The 20,131-nt window shown below is 38.0% G+C and overlaps 1 protein-coding gene across 2 annotated transcripts in view; it reads right to left on the reverse strand.

The window, feature by feature from the left end:
* The window catches only part of BCKDHB (branched chain keto acid dehydrogenase E1 subunit beta), a 140,519-nt gene that overhangs the window by 49,225 nt on the left and 71,163 nt on the right, over positions 1 to 20,131 (reverse strand). For both annotated transcript variants that reach the window (XM_087774877.1, XM_087774876.1), the window contains exon 9: positions 7,771 to 7,857. In XM_087774877.1, coding sequence (XP_087631003.1) covers positions 7,771 to 7,857 — 87 coding nt within the window. The remainder of the gene's footprint in view (positions 1 to 7,770; positions 7,858 to 20,131) is intronic.

Genomic DNA, 20,131 nt, shown 5'->3' on the forward strand with positions numbered 1-20,131 from the left:
TTTCTTACGTACCCGTATATTTAGTCCAGAGCCTTTTTGTTTAGCCATTCCATGAAATGGTAACCCAACAGGGAAAAAAGTTTGTATCCTACGAAAAGCTGTCCAGGCTGGCCTGTGCTCAATCATCTTTCTAATCAACTTGGAAAAACATGTTTGAGGCTTCTTTTATTATTTTTCCAACTGAATAGAGAATTATTTCAAATTTCCTTCACTTCTGTAATGAAGTAGTTCTAACAATTTGTACCTCAAACTCCTCCAGCTTCTTAAGGCGTATACATTCCATTATATCTCAATGGTCAGTTCAAAAGGCAATTTGCTTCAACACATATTGTGAGAATGAAATCATTTAAATATAAATGAATAACAATTACACTGGAAGCGTTGCTTTCAATAAAGACAGACTTTAAAACAGGTTTACAGCCTGTTCATTAAAATTAGATTTTAAGTGGCACCAGCACAAGATTTGATGTTAATTCACCATAACTTCAAAATAAACACCACAGACCACTTTGAGTTATTAATTGGTTCCTATTGCACTAAGTACAGACACAGATGCATGATCTGAAACTGAAACCTGGTCTCACAAATATTTTGGAGTACTGCATTGCAATCACTTCCTCAGAGCACCACAAAGAGCCATGGAGGACTGTCACTGCTTCACTGGGAATTGCTTCAACTCATGAGAAAACTGAAATAATAGGACTGTTTGGAACATCTCAACATCCTAAATTCTAACGACACATAATGCAATAGTATGAAAAATTATTCAGTTCAAACATTCTGAAAGTATTTTGTTGGAAAGGTGATTTTTTTTCATTAGGACTCTGTAAAATAATAGTTTTTAAGACAGTTCCTGTCCAATATCAGACTTAGGACCATTTACTTTAAATGTTCATGCTGCAGAAATCATTGAAATTTGTTGTTGTTTTTGTTCAAGTTTTTTTTTTTTTGTTTTGGCAAATTCATTCTATGGTAACCTGCTTTAGAATAAAATTGCTCTGAAACTCTTACCTCTTTGAAAAGCATTCCTAGACATACCCACTTGTCCTTTTCCTGAAATGCTTCTCGCAAAAATAGCTCGTCTAATAGTTTCTCCTGATGTCACACACTAGCAGGAAATTACACCACTTACTGGAGATTAGGCCTTATTTTGCAGCAGCAGGAGGAAATCTAAAGCACCACCAGTCCAAATAGACGAAGGTTATTATATCCGATTTTTAGATACAGAACTGAACAATTGAAGAAATAAGATCACGTAACTCAGTCCTCAGAAACAGGTTATTTCATTGATTTTGCTGGGACCTATCCTCTGATTAATGTCAATCTTTTGTAAGACAAACTCCTGTGCAACTCTGAGAAACACACTGAGTCCTCTGGAAGGACTCCTGAGGACTGAGGTCTGTTCACCTGTACATTTCTTTGGTAGCTGACTCAACATCCCCTGTTCCCCATATCCTCACAAGGCGTAGCCAGATGCCCAGGGACAAAATAGTTCCCAGGCAGTAAGAAAAGAAACTGCGCTACTAAGACAGAAAACCACAATCAAACCAGAATTGCTCTGTTCTTGCAAGAATGAAGAAAATATGTTCCTTTTTACGTCTGGGCAACCCTCTATAAAAACCACTGTGCTGACTTGTTATTTTATAGATAGCATTGATCTTCACCAGCCAGCTTTCTTTAGTCATGTGCATTTCTTGTATTTTAATAACAGCATACATTTTCATGGTGTATGCTGCTATAATGTAATTGATATATACAAAGATCAAAATTCCTAAACGAAATTTCAAATTCTTTAAATGAAAACATTCAAATTTAGTAAGCATTTTCTATGTTTCACTAACTTAACCATTATTTGTAAAGAATAGGTAGAAACCACCAAGACCTTCCTGTGACATATATTTTCTGTATTTGCAAGATCAATGTCAGATAGTATGTGCTAATTCCCTACATTTATTTCAGTCCTATCAGAAAACAGCAACCGCCATATTATTGTAACCATAATACAACCTTCCCACATCTAGTCCCATGGAAAGCAGGAATGGTACAACACATTTGATGTACAAGCCCTAAAAAGCCAGGAAATGAAAAATCAAGCCACTAGTCAGTACACACACCCTAGTCCTTTCCCAACAGGCACGCATCTTCAACAACAACCTATAAATTTCCACAGCGATCTTAATTCTGTTATTCTCAGTTTCCTATTTCTAAGTATATTCTCCACCAAATTGCCTTCACTTCTCAGAACAGTAGTATAGGCTTTGTAAAAGAGTTTGGATAAAGAAGGGCAAGAAAGATGACTTGACTAACAAGAAAGAACGTTACATATTGTACTATGTCAATTCAGTGCTGACAAAGTCTTGCGGTCAAGCAGTTGCTATTTCTTGGACCCAAATGTGCCAGAGATTAAGCAGAATAGTGTCTAATGTTCAAAATATGTGCACAATCTATCATACACAGAAGCTACCTAAAACTAGCAAATGGCAAGGACTGCGTATTATGTTAGTGACTATTAAAAATTCAGTTTTAAAAACAAAAGCTATTTGTTTCAGGCTTACATGAAATTTCTCTCATAAATGTATAATACAAAATGTTTTTAATGAAATACCAGACAGCATTCTTCAGATTGTCGTGAAATTTTCAGCCGTACACAAATTTCAAAAACTCTCTTCTAATACATTATGTACAATCTGTTTGAGATTTCCTATTGAAAGGCCACCTACTTTTAGAGAAAAGAAAAAAGGTTTCATTTAAGTCCTTCCGAAAACAGAATCTGAGAATTCTCTTCAAATCTGATATGTTGCTTAGACCACAATAAGATTCAGAAGACCTTCAGTGTAAGTTTAGCTTTCTAATATATTACATCCCAGAGTAAAAAATAAGTCATTTTGAAATAATACAAAAAGATGATGCTAATGACTTCTTAAAGAAGTAAAATATCACCTTTGAGTTAGTTCTAGATGATCCTTTCAATAACTACTAACTGTTGAAATCAAAACTTTTATCATCTGCAGCACTCTTTCAAATTACAATGGTCCATTACTGCAGGATTACAGCTTTATGTTTGGATTCCTTACCCTCTTTACACTACAAGCTCAACAGGAGTGCTCCATTCAGAAGGAACTCATCTTTGTAGAAAGAGATCAATACAGCTACACTCAAAAACTCATGCCAGTAAAAGCAACCTAAAATAACAAACCCTTCATTTGTAAGAAAAAAGCAATGCATCTCAACTTGAATTGGAACACTGATGACACAGTAGCAGCTACAAATAGAGAGATCTGTAAAAGGGTTATAAACCTTTGCAAGCATGAAAGACTTCTAAAATCAAAGATTAGTTCTTCATGCAACTGAGTTCATTTTCCCTTGTAGAACCTATTGTTTCATAGTCCCCTACTAAGTCTTGCACTTCTTTCTGAAATTGTGTCACACCATCATCTTCATTTTGTTGATAAGACAAGAATGACAAGGAGGAGGTGGGATTGCAAGATGCTTCTCTGTAAAGTAGCTTTTTACCATAGGGGCACTACTGAAAGACAGCCATGGATTAGAGCTTAACCTAATTTCAGAAACATTGCTTTAATTAGAGAAACAACAGGCTTATACGTTGGTCAGCCTCACCTATAAGCAGCTCTGGAACAGTAGACACTTAAAAAGCAAAACATTACAAATTAATTAAAATAAAAGGATTACAGGATTAACAAAAGTGAAAGGTAGAATAAAACAACATGCACTTGCGTTACCCTGATACAAATTCCTAAGGCCAAGATTCTTGGCCTCTCCAGTTGCTGGCACCTGCACACACAAGCCCCTACTCACAGTCCCGCTCCAGCTGCTGGGACAGACACCCACCCCAACTGACACACCACCACACGGACACACACATGCTGCAGATCTCTGCAGTAACTGGGCTTCGACACCGCAGTCTGTCCAGTAGCTTGCCCTGGATCCTTGCTCTTCCTTGCTGTCTCTCTGACTGCCAGACCCACACCAATGGGTCTCTCAGTTGACCCCAGACCCCATGGTCTCTCCAGCAGCTGGCCTGGACATCCTGGTTCCTCCGGTAGCCAACTTCTCCAGCTGACTCACTGTCAGAGACACGCACACACACACACACACACACATATATATATATATATATCTGGCTAGTCCAGCTTGATATTTGCTAGTGACAGACACTGACACCCTCGCCAGCTGCCAGTCCGGCACCCCAGGCCCACTGGCCCCCATGACCCATGCTCTGACTCCAGTGGCTGGCACTTAGATCTCCATACACACACATGCACACAGAATAGAAAGAGTCTCACCCAGGAAAATATTTAGAAATGGAGTTTAATGAGAAGACAGGACACATGCTGCTGATCAGGCACAGCGCATGGCCAGTCATACCAACCAGCCTGTTTATATGCAGCCAGTCCTGTTTATCCCCTTATCTCTCAATTTTCCCATATCTATTCCTCCCCAAACCACCTTGGTCCCCACCTCTCCCCACCTTTGGTTCCTCTTCTAAATACCCCATAAGTCTTGCATGATTTCGAAATGCTCCTCCCTGCATCCCATAATAAGTCCCAAACGCCGACAGGCAGCAACCCCCCTCAGTCTGCAGAGCGGCCCAGAGCATCCCTGACTCCTGCTGCTGGGTGTCCCCATCCTGGCCCATGGGGCTGAGGCTGGGGACAGCCCTGGCAGGAGCTGAGTCAGGGGCTCCATTTCCCGGACTGGGTTATAGGGGTTCCCCTGCCTGCCGCTGTGCCTCTGAGCTCCTCTGCCTGTGTGGGTTCGTGTGCGGGTGTAGATGAGCCTTTTATCACACAACTTAACATAACCTACTCGTTTCCCTTTTTCCTCCCTCTCATCCCTCTTTGAAAACATCCTGGTTTTCCCTTTTTTCTTTCTTTTTCTTTTTTTTTAACAGGGACACAAATACTGGATTTACATTCTTTTATATTACAAGTGATTAATGTACTGATGATTTCCACACCCAATGCTTCATTATTTTGGAAGTCACGTCTCAGTGGGCCCTTCTCCAGGGCTTCTCAAACTGAGCTCCGACTGTATGCCTTAAGCAAAAGTTTAGTGCCCTCTCTGCTGAACATGACAGTTTTGCGTTTTTATATAGAATAATCAATGTGAAGTACTAACTGTACCTGTATTGAATTTATCCTAACATCTGTTGCTCACTTTAGAATACCCATTGAGATCACATCAGTACAAAGGGCGAAGTCCTATCACATAGAGTTTTAACTAAACCACTTCATCCTGTTGTTAAAGTGTTTGAGAAATCAGAGTAAATGACTACTTAATGCAATAATGTGCCTCTTTAAAATATTCTGTATTTGACACAGAACAAATCTTATTTAATATGCTCTCCAAATGCTGCTTTTAATCTCTCATATGCAAAGAGAAAACTGTTCAATATAGTTTTCTCCTGTAGTTCATGAGTGATAGCCATCATTTCCATTGGTACTCTTTTCCTTGAAGTGTACATAACCATGAAGTGTTTGTGACAGTTAACTTTTAAAATAACCTATGTACTTTTATTCACCTTATTCCTATGACAAGAGACCTCACAGCAAGGATGGAATAACAATATGGAAACTAACCATCTAATCCAACTGGACACGCTTTATTGAAGTCTTATTACTTCCATGTGTAAGAGGAAACTAAAGCCAACGGCAATCTCCAATTTTTGGCATTCTCAGTATGCATTGTATCCAGCAAAAGAGAATTTCACTTTTCTTTTTTATTTTTACAGCACAGTGATATTAGACATACAGACTTAACTTGATCGTTTAGAGATCAAGTGTGTTAACTGAATAAAAAAAAGCAAAGTCTTTATTATGCCTAAAGCAATACTGTTCTTTAAAAAGTTGTAATGCTTTGTAAATATTATTCTAATCTCTTTTGCAGTATGAATATTCTTAAAAATAACTGGTATCAAAATTTTAATATGGACGATAAAATCTTCAAGAATGGATATAAAGAGTAATGACAATATGGTTATAACACAGATTCAAGTCAAAGAATTTATATGAAAGAAACTCGCCATGGATAAATTCAATGCCAAAGAGTTCTATTCCAATTTATTCTGAGGTAGCATGTGTGATAAATTAACTAGTATTCTCAAGATACAAATACTAGTTTCCTAAAAAATATGAATATAAAACTATGAGCTACTATCATGAAACAAATATTTGCTTTCAATATTGACAGAAATAATTAGCCCTTTATTAAACCATTTTAAACTTTGTTTTCTACATAAGTTATATTTGCCAAGATACACCTCTCATCTGAAAAACAATCCCAAAATGGATCAATCAGGTAAGTACTTTTCTTAGTGGAGGCCTGAAGAGATTAAAAACTCATTTTGTAGTTTCAGCAATACATTGAGCATCCCAAGCTCTTCTGATAATATTTGCTGATAAACTTTTTTCTTTTCAATTCACTTTTTTCCCCAAGACATATACTTTCCTTTGTTATGCCAGTGAATTATGAGATTGCTGCACAGCTTACAATAGTTTTCTCCTCAAGTGTTAATAATAACACAAGATACTAAAAGACAGGCTCTTTTGGTTGAGTTTATTTCACATTTCTGTAAGAATTTAAGAAAAATCATCACTTTCAACACTCATGGTTGGCAGTACCTTATGACTTTACTAGCCCTATTTTAATCAGAGGCTACCTATAAAAGAAGGGTGGTCAAATACTAATTACTTAGAAGGATGATAAATATTTGGTTCTTAACGGAGACAAAATTTTGGTAGAAAAAATGAATGACCTTCATATAATTATACTAAAATTAATACAATTACTCTTTAAAAGAAATTGTATCACAAAGATCAAGAAACATAGTCTTCTGACTCCTTATGCATATTTAATTTAAAATTACATTCCCAGAACAATTAATTCTATTACTTCCTGCAAAAAAGCTAATTCCCAAGGTTTAACTACTGCCTGTATGGTTTATATTTTGTGAATTTTAGAATCCCATTTCTCTCTAGTCCTATAAAACTACTTTAAGAATAGAATAATCGGAAAAATAGTAATCAAGACAGCGATGGACACAGTTAGTTTAGGTGTTTCTGTAAACGGGTATCACTGATGTGCATAGGAAAGAAATCAAGTTAAGGGGAAAATCTGTATGCAAGTGCAGATATAAAACATGTCAGAAAGCTCAAAAGGACTTCCAGAAAAGTTAAAGCCTAACACTCCAGACAACTGATACTGATGTACATCTCAACCTTTCAAAACTGTCCTGTGCGTACAAGCTCTGCACATGTGTGAGCATCACCACAACTATACATGAACCACTTTCGCAGACTGCTTTCCTAATGAGGGCTCTGAACACCACATCTAACACCACATTATACTGTACTGGACCTGGGGGCTTTTTCTGTGTTCAATTTCAACATTTTATATATTTTTAAGAAGCTTTGGGGATAAAAATATGAGAAAGGTAAAAAAAGTACATTGAAAACAGACTATACATAAAGATTTTTCCTTTGCATCTGACAGCGCATCCTTCCTCCTTTTCAGTGAAAGTTAAATTTTCTAGCTTAGCAGATGCTATGCACAGTGCTTGGTAGATAATGGTTTCTCAACTGTTTACATAAAGTAACGCAAGCATCCACAAAACTGAAATTTAATAAAAATGTAAAAGATAATAACTTAAAAAAATATGAAAAACTCACTTTTAATGTAGTAATAAATATTCTTTCTAGAGGTAAACATATTCAGCCATGCAGAACACTTAAATACAAATAACCTGTGTACCTGAACTGTGGAACTGATTTCAGATGCAAATCCTCCTGTCAAGGGAGCCTCATGGCTAATCAGCAATCTCCCAGTCTTCACCACCGACTGAAAAGCAAAAACAAACCCCAAAAATGTAATCAAATTACAGCTCTTGTGATTTCTTACTTGTACTACTTGTGGAAAATCTGAAATATGTGACATTATTAGCAGTGTTAGAATGTAGCTACTTTTCCCCTCTTGCATTTTCATTGGAAGAGAAATCATCCTAAAAGTAATTAATAGGATGTTTTCATATTTACTATAAAAGTGTTTACATCGTCCACTCAATTTTAAGCAAATATCAAGAATAAAAATTGATTCCATTGAATATGAATTTACCCTATCAATGCAAACTGTAATATTTCTGAAGGAGAATAAGGATTTTAACACGACATCAGTAAAAACTTGGATCCTGAAAAGACTAGAAGACACACATGTAAAGAGATCCTTCACTGATACATATCTCTGCACAACCAGATCCTAGGTAAAGTCATGAATCACAGCTATTCAGAAAGTAAAACTGTTAAATAAAAATTTTAGCAAGAAAACAATTATGTGGATTAATGCTGCTTATTTAAGTTTTACATAGCAATTAGAAGCAACATTTTCTAATTTTAAATCTCAATGTTTGTGCAGTTTTTATGTGATCTACTTTATAAATAATTACATAGCACAATATATACAGAAGGTGGTCTAAGCATCTTTTAATCAAAACCAGAGTTCATTGTGAAACATAACAATGAAAGCAAAATATTTTTAATCTGATGGGAGTATAAAGTTTCACCACACCCAAATATCTTGAAGTTTATTGCAACTACATGCTAAATTGCCTAGAATCAAACAACATCAGATACCTTTGGTCAGAAAAATGGCAGCAAAGTCTCACTTTTCATAATACACATTTTATCATTTCATAAGGTGCATAAAAAAAGTTTCATGAACTTCTAGAGACACACATAAGGAAAAAAAAAACAGAATAATGTGTACGTTAATCTTTCAAGAACAGTTAAAGTCTGATTATTATGACAAGTACATAGCATACTGCTGGTGTACCATTAGCCATCTAGTGGAAAAGCCCAAGGCAGTGCTAGCTATCAGGTCAGACTTTCTTAATGCTGTGATCTTCAATTTAATGTCTACACCAGCACATTCTCCAGTCGGGCTGCTCCATGTTGTCTACATAATAGAATACATAAAGGCAATGCCTTAATTATATCTGATTCAAGTACTTATCTAATTCTTTTGCTTTTCTAGCAATGACTTAATCAATGGCTCTAAGTAGCTCATCCACAGATGTACTGGCAACTCACAGGCCTATATACAAGATGATCCGTATACTGTACTATGAAGTGGTTTGACAACATTCAGAGCAGACAAGACAGGAAAAGGCATTTCAACAGTTGGAAAGTAATCCACAGTTACGTAGCCCGATTTCTTCAATTTCTTTTGCCAGCAGTGGAAACTCATATCTAAAGAGCAGAGGCATTAACTGCACTATAAATCTGCCCGATAAATCAAAACGACAGTTCAATGAACAAAATGTACACTCCAGTTTTAAGCTGATATGATAAAACTGATACAATCACTTTTAAGCTGCTATGGTAAAACTGATACAATTAATCAATTTTAAAGTTTAGGTTTTTTTGAGAATCCTCTTATTTTAAACAGAGATTCTTTTGCATATATTTGTTCTGAAAGGTTCACGCTTCGAATCATTGCAAGCTGTCATTAAAGTTACGGATTTGGTTTGTCAGAATTTAATAGTATGAAAGAGACGCTGTTAGAACGCATATAAGAAAACCCACATGGGATCAGACCAGTAATCCAGCAGTCCAGTATCCTGTCTCCACAATGGGGATAATCTGATGTTTAGGAAAGAGTAAGAATAGGGCCTTTAATGTGTTCCTTCACTATTTCTCAGCCTCCAACTCTTTTCACATCACAGGTTTCCTGAGTCCAGTATGGTTTCTTGCTCTAAGTAACTGGTAACTTTTCTTGCACAAATTTATCTGTTCTCAAATTGAACCCATGTAAACAACAAAGAAAGAAAAAAAAAAAGGGAAAAAATCTCATTTTGGAAACCTGCTTCTCTTGTACGAGAAATCTTTATTTTTACATATGATTCCCAAGAGCTTCAAAGATTCCTTGCCTGTAGGAGCTTGTTAAGAGCAAGCAAGCAGCTGTGATCACCAAGCATTGCATGCAAGCATCTCAGCCCTGCTAAAAAGCACTATATGTCGATCCTGGTGGGAAACCATGCCAGCATAGCTTTGGTGCTTTTAGTACCCATCCTAGCTTGTTCAGGGTCAGCATGGATACCTGCGCCGCATTGCGCCACGCAGAAACACCTTAAAAATTCTCCTAAACCAGAATCAAAATGAGCAGAAATTAACCACTATACTGCACTGCAAATAGAGTCCTGGACTTTAACGAAGGATGTGAGTATTGCGATTCCATAAGATTACACATTTCCCTGCATCAATTTCTACTTCACATTTAACACTTGTTCCTAAGCTACAGTAAGTCTGTCAGAAAGACATGCAATCTTAATTATGGTATTTCCAGTGTTTGCAAACGCATCACAGCTATTGGTAAGTTGTTCCAGTGTTTAACTGCTTTCCCTGTTAAAATTTTGCACCTTATTTCCAAACTAATTTGGCTGACTTCAAGTGGTTGGTTCTTATTTTACTTCTGTTTGCTAGATGGAGAAGCTATCTATTATCACATTTCTGCTCCCCACATGAATATGTTAAGAGTGTGATCAAATGATCTCTTAACCACACTTTTGCTAAACTAAGCAGACCAAGCGCTAAATCTTTCACCATGCAGCACGCTTCCAATTCCTTCATCATTCTTACAACCCTACCCTGAGTCATCTCCAGTTTTCAATGTCCTTCTTGAAGAACACCCAGCTGGAACCAGTATTCCAGCCTTTTTCAGAACAATGGCAAATACAGAGATAATATAACCTCGATACTGCAGCTCTTGGATGTATGGGGCCTTTGGGTCAAAGCGTAACAACGCGAGTCCAGTTTCAACTGATGACTGAGATTCTCTCTTCTTGTGGTTTGTCATTAAAGGATAACTGCTTCTTGGAATAAAGATAGAAATACAGTGTGCATTTACTTATTTATTTCAAGATACAAAATTATATTTCGATATGCTGAAAAATATAGTGTGCCTCAACCCAGCTCAGTTAATGAGCCTATCTTCTCTTTATCAGTGACTAAGTGTCTGTTTTGTCTATTTCTCCAGCTGTTTGTTACCTCTAACTTATCACTAACAGTTTTAAACGATAGAAATATTAAAAAAAGTTAAAAATCAGACTCTGCAGAACCTCAGTGACTTTACTATTTCCATTCACTAGCACTGCCTTTACATGACACACAGTTAAATACAGTTAAAGTCAACACAGCACTAATGCCTTACTTCTCAACTATGTTAATTTGCTTTGTGAGCACCTAATTGTGAATTGTGGATCATGTATTTCTAAGTTATTTCTCCCTACTTGCTTCTTCCTTGTTTATTTTTTCATAGTTTTATAGATTATTCCTTCTAACTGATTTGGGACACAGTTTGGGGTCTTTTTTGGGGGGCTGGGGCTTGTTTTTTGTTTGTTTGTTTGTTTTTTTGTAGAAGGTATCAGATTAATAAATTACTGGTAGAAAGATACTTTAGTTCATCAAACATATTGGGTCTCTGTATGCCCTCTTCATTTTAATTATTATATTGTTTTCCCTACCTTACAGATGACAGTACTATACAGTAATAACAGCAGCCAATAGCAACCAATGTGATTTTCTTAAACAAAATTTTTAAATATATATTACCATGTAGAAATGTTGCAGACTATACAGCTTAGAAGAAAGTCATAGCCCATGATGAAAAAGCCCAATCTTTTTCTACATTGGTAGTGTTCTAGAATGGCTAACTTATTTCATTTCTATATCTTCATATGGAAATTTAATCTTATTTCCTGGAAGTAAAATGGTTAATCAGTTAAAAGGGAAAATTTCAAAAGTAAGTGCTCTACAGTCTATAGACCACAATGGACATTGTTAATGATTATTTTCAGATATCAATGCTCTTCTATAAAACATTACCTTCATTTTTAAAATATACTATAAAACATTAGTGCCTGTCAAATCAAATGAGGCAAGCGTTCAACCTCCAGAATAACCAAAGCCCAACATTCAGAAGAGCATTTACAGTCCAAATAAATGCAGCACAGTAACATCCAGTAATGGGGTTCTCACCCTTCAAACTTAATGGGAAACACCATTGGCATAAAACTGGAGAAGACAGTGGTTAAATCAGCACAGTGTAACAAATTGGCCAGCACAGAATCCTACCATTTTATTACCTTTTAAAAAGGTGGATAGTTGGAGTAGGTTTTTTTTTCATTTGTTTTAGCTAGAGAAAAGGATGGCTTTTCAAGGAACAATGTATTTTGTCCCCTCAACCAGAGACTTGTTGCATTTCTATAAGGGCTTGATTCTCCTCCATTTCCCCAACATCCCTGCTCTATCTTCCAAAATCCCAGTCTTTACACTTCTTCTTACCTCAGTAAGAGATTAAACTTTTGAAATGCATGCACATTCTGCAGCTCATGTAGAGTACTTTTAAAAACGCATCTTCAAAAAAATATGGTGTGGCTTAGGAGATTGGCACTGATAAAAATGTTCCTTCTTTACATCCACAACCAGAAGTGGTTGTTTGCTCACCTTTAAAGTCCAGAGAGACTTCTGAGGGCGCTAAGAGATTCTGTAGGTATCTCCTATTTCAAATTAAATGAAAATGTAAACTTTTTTTTTGCCATCTTTAGTAACAGACCATAAAGGAAAGTCAGAAGCAACATCCAGGCATTTAGAGAGCATGGCTCCTCTTTGTGTTATGGTCACTCTGCACTTTCACAGCTGACTTCAGCTGATGCAACCCTGGTTGTTCCCAAAAGGGAGAGGTCCTACCCGACCCAGAACCTCCTGTTCCCAGCCCATTCCTGGCATCTCCCCAAGCATTGAAGGGGCCACGGGGTAAGCCAGTTGAAGGAGATAATCTGATTTATCCTGCAGCAGTGTACAGTTAGCACAACGCAGCAAACACCACCCCAGAGACAGATTCAGAGATCAGAGGCAGATCAGGATTTGCTCACAGAAAGCTTCAGCAGTGCCCCCTTCCTCCGGAGGGCAGCTGAGACCCAGGTCATGGCACACCACTGTCACTTGTGCTTTATCCAGTCATTAGAGAAAAGACTCTAGGGCTTTCAGCTACTAAATTAACCCTAAAACGAAACCAGAAACCAGTATTGACTATACTTTTCCACCTCAATTTCATTGTCAGGACTGCTTTACATTGGTGTCGTCCACAAGGATGACAACTGACATTGTATCAAAGCAAAAGGTTAGTGCCATGATAGCCCTGATAATGAAATGTAAAAAAAACCCTAATGCCTTTGCAAGACTAATGCTTTCAGATTGCACTCTGAAGGTTTTCTGAACTGCAGCCCAGCATTTTTGCAGTGAAGCAGCTGAGCAAATTATTTTCAACCTCCCTGACCACACTCTTTATCCAAGAGTTTCTATAACCACTTTGCTGTTCAACTCTCAATTCGTCATGTTGGCTGCTTTCTCCTCTCCTACAGGCACTGATGACAGAAGAAAACAACACAAGTCTGGCGCTTCCAAGCAATTTGAAATCTAAGTTCTGACACTACCAATAACATACTATGCTCTTACTTAGGAGAAAGCAGACTTAAACCAAAAGAAGTTTGATGGTCAACTGCATTTTAGACTATTATTCTACACACACAGCAACAGTGCTACTTCCAGTGTAACCAGCTGCTTCACTAACACAGCAACTGCCTTCAAAGAAATGATCAAAGTCAGAATTAGATTATAAATGGCTGTTACTGTGTCACAATGGCAAGTTGCCTATTTTCTTTAAAAAGAAAATCTTGTTCTCAGAATAAAAAGATTTTCCATCTCTTGCAGAAAAGGAATTATTTTGATGTTCACTTTCACATTTAAAGTTTTGCATACTTTTGATCGTGTTCTTTAGAGACTGTAAAAAAATACCTGCATAATTGAAAAAATAGCTTTCCAAAATGATTTTAAAGAAGCTGGCAAAAGTACTGAAATTGTATTTGTATTATATCTCATTTTGCAGTAAGCATGTAGGCAAACAATTGTAAAATTGTATAAAAATGAACATTAGTAGATCTGTGCCTTTACTGAAAACCAATCAGAATACAGAAGCTTAAAAAAAATTGGTGAAGTTTCAATAAATACCTTTAGACCAGCTTTAATGAATTTGTGCTTGGAAATTGTAAAACCTGAGGGAGGCTACTTTCCCCAACCCATTACTTCTACTTTCCTTTTAGTGTTTCAATGACAAATGAAATTGCATAGCAGCATTCTTGGTACTGAATATCATAAGCATAGGGATAGAAATAAGGTTCCAGATTTTTATTCAGCATTTCCCACAGAGAAACGTATAACATAACGTGCCAGATGAAACATGGAGGATTACGTTTACTAAGCATGTGCAGATCCATAGCATGACTCATTAGGTCCAATGTACCCCAGATGCAATGAACTGTTTGTGCATGTGATATACTGACAATCTTAACATATGCAGTTACTATGTCCCCAATTTCCAGACATCCCAGAGCCATGCTGGAGTTGTGGAACCTGTGGAAAACCAAACAGATCCTTGAGGAAGTTGTTGTTTTTTTTTTTTTTTACCAGGGTGCAAAGAGAAGGAATAGAAGGGAAGAGGAATAGGATGTGTCCTGAGAGCCTGGAAATGCAAAAGCCCTGAAACTGCCTAATGATCATGATCTAGTTTGCAAATTATAACTATCAGTTGCACAGAAGAACGACCTTTTTCTAGAAGTAGTAAAAACTAGGAATAGTATGCACTCTTTAAAGCTCCAACACAGCAGAAAAAGTAATTCTTAACATTAAAGAAAAAATATTAAATAATTAACCTGAATTAAAAGAAAATAAAATAACATCATTTGGTGTGGTTTTCAACAGTACTAAACTCCCAGAGAAGGAAAATGAGAGACCCTTCAAGTCTACTATATCATGTCTACGCTACACTCCCAAGTTAACTGAAACTCATTTATCAGTAAAATCAAGATGCAAAGACAAACAAATGATGTGACAAACCCATTATTTCATGACACACTGTTCAGCAGCCCAAAGTATGAATAAGATTTCTCAATTACTGGTAATGAGACAGTCAGCCCTACACTCATTCTGTTAAGATTCATAAGGCTAGTGTAAGTATAATAAACATATCAGAGTATTGCAATAATATCAGAGAATCCTAGATGAACACTGGCAACTATGTGTGTAGAACAAAGATAAAACTACTTAGAAAGAAAAAAACATCATTCTTACTCCATCACTTAAGAAGGCCATTGGAGAAAAATCTTAAACAAAACTTTTCAAACAATAAAATGAAAAAACATAGGTAGTTCTGTAATAGATGAGTATGCTGATAAACAGCAGGGAATGAAAAAGAAAAATTCACTTTCTTTTTAACTTGACACAAATAGCTAAAATGTTGCCAATCATTTTAACTGATCCACATTAGCAGAGCACAAATCTTTGTCTTCCTGCTAGTAGTTAACCAAAACAGAGATTTTAATCCATTACTGCCTGCTTGTTCAGCTGATGCAGCCGAGGTTTGTGCTTTCTGACCTACAAGCCTGGAATTCACTGACAGCAGATGCACGGGCCGAGGCTGCTGCGACAGGTTGTGGTCGGCACAGAGCTTCCCCAAAGCAAAAGGATCTGCGATAAGTAATTCATGTGGCGAGGACGAGCAGATCCATCAGGGCTCCCAGGCTGCAAAGAGCACAAAGATGAACAGGCATGGATTCTGGTTTCATACAAAGAGAACCAAAACCTGGTCCTTGGAAGGATACAACAGTAACAGGGACTAGTGAAAGAACAGAGAACAGCTCTCCGCTAGCGTTCAACACAGCAGGAGACCTTAGCCTGTTAGGGCAAAGAGGCTGGCCCTGCTGCACAACCCTCCTCTGACACTATGACTAAACCCTTACCTACCTTCTCTGGAGCAAAAGACAAGAACAAAACAAAAAGCCCAAAAACTAAAACCCAAAACTTCTTAGTCTAATCTCCTTTCCAATTAATTTCAAATCAGAGTAAAAGACTAGCTGTTAGAGAAAACAAAGGTCTGAAAGCATAATGCATTACAACTCCAAGTCCCATAATAATGAAGAAAAAAGGTAGAAAAGAGAAGTATGTATTTGCTGCCCAACGAGCTCTTTAACTGAAACCAAATGATTAATGCTTCATAATAAATTACCAAAACATGTACTAAGGTGTAGCATGTTGTAGACAACTCTCATACTCTCCACTGAGCTCTCTGAAAGGTATTACTGTGCATTCAAATACTGATTTCAAATAAGGAGTAAAGCTCCCAGAAAAAGAGTTCACGTTAATTTTACATGACCACTTTAAATCTGTTCTCCCTAAAAGCTCAGTGTTGCTGTACTTCTACATGGCTACTACTTCCACCAACTCCATAGTATTAGCCCAATATAGTCGGATTAAAATCCTAATGACAGCTCGAAAGAAGTGGAAGGAACAATCTGGAACACAGGAAGCAGCAGGACTGCGTTTTTGACAGGAGCAAAGGCAGAAGCAGGAGTGGGTACTAACAGCAGGATGGGGAAAGAAAGAAGAAAAAAAAAAATAACCAAAACCCATACTTTTATTTATAGCCAGCTGTCCATCATAACTCTGACCTTTGATCTTCCTTTGACACTATGTTTATGAATAAGATTAAGTATCAAGAAAGATTTTATATTATAAATACTGTTCTCTGGAGAAAAAAAACTAGATGATACAGTAAAGGCAACATTATTAGTATGGGTCTGTGTCCCAAGGACTTTGGATTTTAAAAGACTTCAAATAAAGTCACATTGATACACTACACAAAGCAGAGATTCATAATAAATTTGTAAGGCTTACCCTTTGATATAATTCTAGATACAAACAGATAGGTACACACAGAGCATACACGTCCAGAACTCAACTGGCTTAAAGACAGTAAACATTTTTTTTTTCCCTTTAAGCATTCTTAAGCCCATACAAGTGCATCACCTGTTGCTGGAGTTGGTGCACCTTGTTCTTGTTGTCAGAAAGGTTATGAATAAAATCACTTCCATGATTTCCAGCTACATCTGAGGTGGTGGTCAAGAACTCAACCGGTACATTCTGTACAGGGATTTTGTATTTCTACTAGATGAGTTGGAGTGAGGAAACAAGTTAATAGGCTTGCAATAATTCTCAAAACCTACTTTTAGACAATTCTCTGAGAACTCTGACACTGCAGTAAAGAGAGAAAATTACCACAGTAGGTACAATTCCGATTTTTTCTTCTTATATAGTTTTTTTTCTTACAGTGAACGATGTATGGGAACTGAATTAAAAGTGTTTCTGTTGATAAATTGCTATGGACACAACCAAGCTTTCAAAAAAAAGTTAAAGACTTGTCTGCACTTTCTCAGTTTTAGTATGCATATCTAGCTACCTGCATGCAGATGCATGTGTCTATGTATTTATTTCCTTTGTTACCAAATGAAATGCAAATATTACACTGATCTTTCAGAAGATGAAGACCAAAACAAATAAACATCTCTCTGAAGACTGAGATGAATTGCTCAAATTCAGTGTGGCAAAGCAACAAAAATATTTTTCTCAGGAGTCATCATTCACAACTTGTTCTGTCACTCAGTAGAAGTAACATCTGAGCTGCCTAAAAATAAACAATATCCAACAATGAACTCCCAGTTCTCTTATCAGCTTCATTTAAACAATTTACTACTGTGCTCCTGTTTAAACCTACACAGCCTCTTACAGCAGAATAAAAACAGTTCCCAGGAAGAGGTATGGTCCTTATACCTCAAACAGGTCTGCACTAAGCAGTTGAGGCTTTACTGCCTCTAACCTCAAGTGAGGTCCCTGCAGTGGGTTAGGTGTTCATCCTGACTTCCTCCTATATGGAAGTACATACATTTTCCAAGTAACAGATCTGATTAACCATCTCCTTTTAATAAGGAGGATTATAAATAAAATCATCAGCATTGGTGTAACAGTTTGCCTGCCCCGTTTATTTACATAACCGTTTAGACCCTTTAGGCTGTGCCCATCCACCTAATGGCAAGGGCTCCAGCCCTCCACCATCCTGATGGCCTTATCAAGATTTTTCTTTTATTGGGGGCCCAAGCCTTGAGTACTGAGTGAAGGGAGGCAATTGCTGCCTTTGATCACCAGGCCACTCTCCTGCTGACACAGCCCAGGATGCTGTTGGCCCTCATTGCTGCCAGGGCCACTGCAGGCTCACGCTCAGCTCACTGCCCACCAGGGCCCCCTGCAGAGCTGCTCCCCAGCCAGGCACTCCTGGTCTCTGCCCTCACAAGCTCTTCCTTCCCAGGTGAAAGACCTGCCATTTGACCTTGCTGAATTTCATAAAGCCACTGTCAGCCCATTCCTTGTCAGCCCATTCCTCCAGCTTGTCTATGTTCCTCCAGATGGCAACCCTGCCCTCAAGCATATCACTTGTTTCCCCCTCCCCAGAGTCTGGTCTCATCTGTTAAGCTTGATGAGGGTGCACTCCATCACCTCCTCCATGTCATTGATAATGATGTTTGAACAGGACAGGTCCCAGTACAGATCCCTGCAGTACGCGCTTGTCACTGGCCTCCAGGCAAAATACCGTACTCTACCCATTAACCATGACCCTCTAGGCCCAATCATGCAAACAGCATTTTACCTATCCAGCTGTCCATCTGATCAGAGCATAACATCCTAACTTGGATACAGGAGTATTCTGGGAGATAGTATCAAAAGCCTTGCTGAAGTGAAGGTAAGTGTCATCCATTGCTCACCCCTTGTCCACAGATCCAGACACTTTTATCACAGAAGGCAATCACGTTGGTCAAGTATGAGTTAGCCTTAGCAAGACCATGCTTACTTTTCCTCATTTTCTCCTTAATATGTTCAGAAATTATGGGAAACTTTCAGTCTGGGCAAAGAACACTAGTTTTAGTGATTAAAAACAGCATTGAAGCATTTACTGATAATTCTTTTATGAAATATACAACATTTTCCTAAATTTGGTCACAAAAAGGCAACCAAGTGCTCACTGAAGCAAGAGACATGCATCTGTAAGCAGTCTGAGTGCTGTCAGTGAGATGACTCACAGTAGGGAGCACACTGGCAATCTCAGTACACGTTTGCAGAACTGTATTCTAAATCATTATTTAGAAAATATTATTGCAGTTTTCTTTTCAGGCAATGCTTCAGTCGCTTCTGGATGATAGGGTAGAGTGTACCCTCAGCAAAGTTGCAGATGACATAAAACTGGGAGGACTGGCTGATAGGCCAGAGGGTTGTGCTGCCATTTGGAGGGACCTGGACATGCGGGAGAAATGGGCTGACAGGAACCTCACAAAGTTCAAAAAGGGAAGTGCAAAGTCCTGCACCTGGGAAGGAACAACCCCAGGCATGAATATATGCTGGGGGCTGCGCAGCTGGAAAGCAGCTTGGCAGGAAAGGGACATGCGTGTCCTGGTGGACACCATGTTGACCATGAACCAGAAATACGCCCCTGCAGCAAAGGCTAATGGTGTCCTGGGTTGCATTAGGAGTAGTGTTGCCAGCCAGTCAAGGGAGGTGATCCTTCCCCTCTGCTCAGCACTGGTAAGGCCACACCTGGAGTGCTGTGTTCTGTTCTGGACTCCCCAGTACAAGAGACGTGGACATATTGGAGAGAGTCCAATGATGGACCACAAAGATGATTAAGAGACTGGGATTAAGGGATCTCATCAATGTATATACATACCTGAAGGGCGGGTGCAAACGAGACAGAGCCAGGCTCTTTTCGGTGGTGCTCAGTGACAGGACTTCACAGTTTAGGTTATTATGCTGATGTTGCATAATGCGCTGGTTAAACCTCACCACTCTGAAATCCACATCAGGATGGATCATTTCCCCTGTTTAAAATGTATGCATGGCAGGAACAGTTCATAAAGAACTAATGTGACCACAGCTGGGATGCACATATGAAACATCTTGCAGAGAAATGTTAGTGCAACATAAAACTTACTGCCTTGACACACCAGGATTTTATTATTCCAATACGTATCATTTTACACTATAAATGCCAAAAATAATTCTGAAATATCTAACGTGGCTTCTTCCTGCATAGCACGGAAAACATAATGCTGCAGTGTGAAGATAGTGGTGCAGAGATAATGAGAAATGAAAACAAGCACAGGAGTAATGCAAACTAACCCTGA

The sequence above is a fragment of the Nipponia nippon genome, unplaced genomic scaffold (assembly GCF_047370975.1).
Source record: "Nipponia nippon isolate SJK-2023a ecotype South Korea unplaced genomic scaffold, ASM4737097v1 scaffold_4, whole genome shotgun sequence".
Classification (NCBI taxonomy): Eukaryota; Metazoa; Chordata; class Aves; order Pelecaniformes; family Threskiornithidae; genus Nipponia; species Nipponia nippon.